Raw genomic sequence first — 3451 nt, 5'->3', positions numbered from 1 at the left:
TCATGTAGGAGGTGAGTTGTGGGGGTAGATTTGTGTTCCTTGTGGTGAGCTCTCACGTGTGAATCACTCACCTCTTGTACACAATGTTATTAATACAATATAATATAATAATGTTGCTGTCATTGCTAATTTCTCATCTCACAGCCCATGATCTTTACCTTTTGTGTCTCCAGTTCTCCTCTCCAGCCCTTGATGGGGAGGGAGAAGAGAGAGTGAGTGAGCAGTGCATGGTTTGGAGTCTTCTAGTAGGAATGTTACATTGGGGAATATCATTCCTAAGCCACAACAATATGGGAGAAGGCAAGCTGTCTGTGGGGATGAAAACTGGAGAAAGCAGGGGACCTTTTCACTGACATGATGCACTGCATGCTAGAATCACTCCTCTGGGACATTTGTCATCCACTGGAGCATTTCCCATAGGCAGAGAATCCTGGTCTTTTATGTGAAAAACCAAGCAGAGCATGCAAACAAGACTGTCCTGTTGTGAGAGGAGAAGTACATGTGCTCTTCCAGGGCTGATGCTTGAACTGTTTCTTTGCATCCAGACATCAGGTTCATGGCTGATGTTCACGCCTTAGCTTTGTTTCAATATGTAAGTGCTGATGATTACATTGACGTGCACTTTTCCTCCGCTGGGGCACACAGTCCAGCCCACAGCTGGACTGTGCATGCTTCTTCATGCACCTGCTTTTTTCAGCATACCACACAGCTGTTTACAAACCAAGTTCTGGTTCTTGGTTAAGAGTGCAGGATGTGCTGTGACAGTGGGATTAGTGTTAGTAACAACAGAGTCACTATTTGCTGGCTTTGCCTTTGGGAGAAGGCACACACAACTTGCTCTCAGTGGGTGCAAGATGCCTCAGAAGAAACCTAGTTCAGCTCCATCTGTGAGTGGGCAAGGTATGATTCTGCCAGGCCTGTGAAAAGATCTAGGGTGAACAGAAAGACATTTTTTCCCTCACTAAACCTTTTACAGACCTGTCTGTGAATTCTTCACTCAAAATCAATCCAAGGTTGGAAGAAAATCCAGTCTGGCTGTGCAATGCCAAGGGAAAATAAGGCATTTTGGCTGCAGGCTGGACAACTTAGGTGTGATGTCTGAGAATGTTCTAAAACACAGCAAAACCTCCTGATTGAAACTTGGTGAAACTCCCTTCCATGTAGCAAAACTTCCCTGCCTCTCCTTATGAAAAGAAGAGAGAACTGGGAGGGAGCTCATCAGGGCTGAACAATTCAAGAGCCACTGTGAATTTTCTTAGAATGTTTTGCATTATCATCAGTCTGAGGCAGAAGCATGGAACTGGCAGTGGCAAGAGACTAGAAGCAAATTGGTTCAGATAATGCTCACAAAGACTGAATGTAGAAGGAAGTAAGTGGAGATAAGTGCTGTGGAGAAAAATTCTGTGGAAATGCTAGAGTGTACTGGTTACCAGCTTGGGAGGTAAGACTGTAGAAGAGGGAAGAAAGGACGGACGGCCAAAGGGTGAGAGGGAGATTTGTTGAGTGATGTGTCTGGCCTATATGGGGCATGAGAAGCTGAGACTACAACTAGCCAGATGGGAAGAAAGCATGTGAAATGAGGCTTTGGTTTGGATGTGGTGTAGCACTGTTTGTGGGGTAATGGTCAAAGTAGAAGAATCAGCACTTAGAGAGATGCAATGGTCAGAAGAAGCTCGGTCTAATGCAGCGTCCTTGGTCCAGCATCCTGTGATCCTGTAACACCTACTGCTTCTTGAGAAGATACACAGCACTGAAAAAACACTTTGTCTTTCCCCAGTGTTGATTCCTGCAGGCTGTTTCTAGACAGGAGTTTCCAGAGTTTGTCCAGATCCCTGTGTAAGGAGTGTCCACAGTGTGAAGGTCTACCATGAACAACCCAGGCACAACCCTCACCCTGCTCTGTTTGTGACTGGAAGGAAACCTGACCAAACCAGGAAAAAAGGCCACAACTTCTTTCTGAGAAAAAGCATAGACACAACCATGGTGCTTGGTAAGTCTTATGTTTCCATCATTATTTCTCTTAGTCCAACTAACAGCAGCCTGTTTAGCAGAGTTCAGGCTTCCAACCCTGAAAATCATTGCTAGAGATGTCAATGCGATGAGGCAATGCATCGTAAGTTCATTCTTTGCTCAGTTTTTGGAGAATGCACCAGCCAACACTGTTTTTTAATTCCCATGAAAAAACTCCGTTTTAAAATTGCAAGGTCAGACATAAGTTGTGAAATGCCAGAATTAATTTTGCTTCTACAGACTTACTATGTCTCATTGTGCCTATGCACTAAAATACCACAATTTACATAATTGCAAAGTGCTCCTGGGACTGAAGTGGTTTTGCAGTGTTGGCTGAAGGCCTCGGGTTTATCTGTGATGGAAGGTGTTCTGCAAAGAAGGCAGGGGAATTCAGGATGGTGGTTCTGGAGCTATACACAGTCTCCATTCCTGTGTTTTCTAAGACTTGAGACTTAGGAGCTTGGCTTTTCAAACTCACTATTCTTTTCAGCAGATTTTGCATGTAATGTAAAACATGTTTCAACACAGCCTGAACTTTATTTATTGCTTTTGTTGTTGGAAGAAAAACTCATATATGAGTGAGGATTTTCTCCTGTAAAACTGAAAGAAAAATCAGCAAAAATGTCTTAAAGTCTCAGTTTGGTTAAAAACTTTTAAAGGTTTGAATTAGTTGAAGTTCTGAAAGAAGTTTAAAATAAAGCTGGATCTTTATTTTATAGAATTCCCTGTACTTCATCTGGTCTGTGATCCCATCAGACAAATCTATCAGAACATAAACTGATATTATCCAAAATGTCCTAGAAGTTGAGCACCACCTTGATTCAGTGCTTTTCAACCAGACCTACTGAAGTCATTGTGGGACCAGAGCCTTTGCTTGGCTGGAGCAGCCTGACCTCATGCAAGTGGATGCTAAGAGAGTTTTCAGCCAGGAGAACAGGCTCTACTAAAAGCTGCCCCTTAAAATACAATCTGAGCTATCCTTAGATCCTTCAGCTTTTTTTCTATGTAGATCAAGTCACTCATAATGATACTAAGGCTACTAATGGGAAAATGGCACATACTCTCAGGTCATCAGGGAAATGAGGCCATAATTTTTATCTGTAATGATGAAGGTAATCTAGACTTTTTCTTTCTTTAGGAGGTACATAGCATTAATGGATCATTTTCTAGTTAACGAAACAATATGCTTTTGATAATGGCTTTAAGTTGCCAGCAACATAATAGTCAAATTTCTTTTGGATTCTTTTTCCCTTTACAATGCCCAAAAGCAGTCAACACAGATATTATCATGAAACATTCACAAAATATATGCAGCCCTATGAACATGGTGATGTAAAAGTAGACTTAATTAAAAAAATCTCACTTGGCTTCTGCTGTCATTAAAAGGACACTGAATTTTTTAACATTTTATTTAAATTCAAGAAAGGAAAGGAAAAGGAAA

At 41.7% G+C, this 3451-nt stretch overlaps 1 protein-coding gene across 1 annotated transcript in view; it reads left to right on the top strand.

Annotated features, from left to right (window-relative positions):
• Positions 1 to 1386: 1386 nt before the first annotated feature.
• The window catches only part of FBXL7 (F-box and leucine rich repeat protein 7), a 183955-nt gene continuing 181890 nt past the window's right edge, over positions 1387 to 3451 (top strand). Inside the window, exons 1-2 of the mRNA XM_015619907.3 lie at positions 1387 to 1441; positions 1778 to 1990. Of these exons, the coding sequence (XP_015475393.1) occupies positions 1981 to 1990 (10 nt within the window). The 5' untranslated portion in view covers positions 1387 to 1441; positions 1778 to 1980. The remainder of the gene's footprint in view (positions 1442 to 1777; positions 1991 to 3451) is intronic.

The sequence above is a fragment of the Parus major genome, chromosome 2 (genome assembly GCF_001522545.3).
Source record: "Parus major isolate Abel chromosome 2, Parus_major1.1, whole genome shotgun sequence".
NCBI classification, from domain to species: Eukaryota; Metazoa; Chordata; class Aves; order Passeriformes; family Paridae; genus Parus; species Parus major.
Note: the sequence above shows the minus strand (reverse complement) of the source record. Positions and strands in the feature narration are given on the sequence as shown.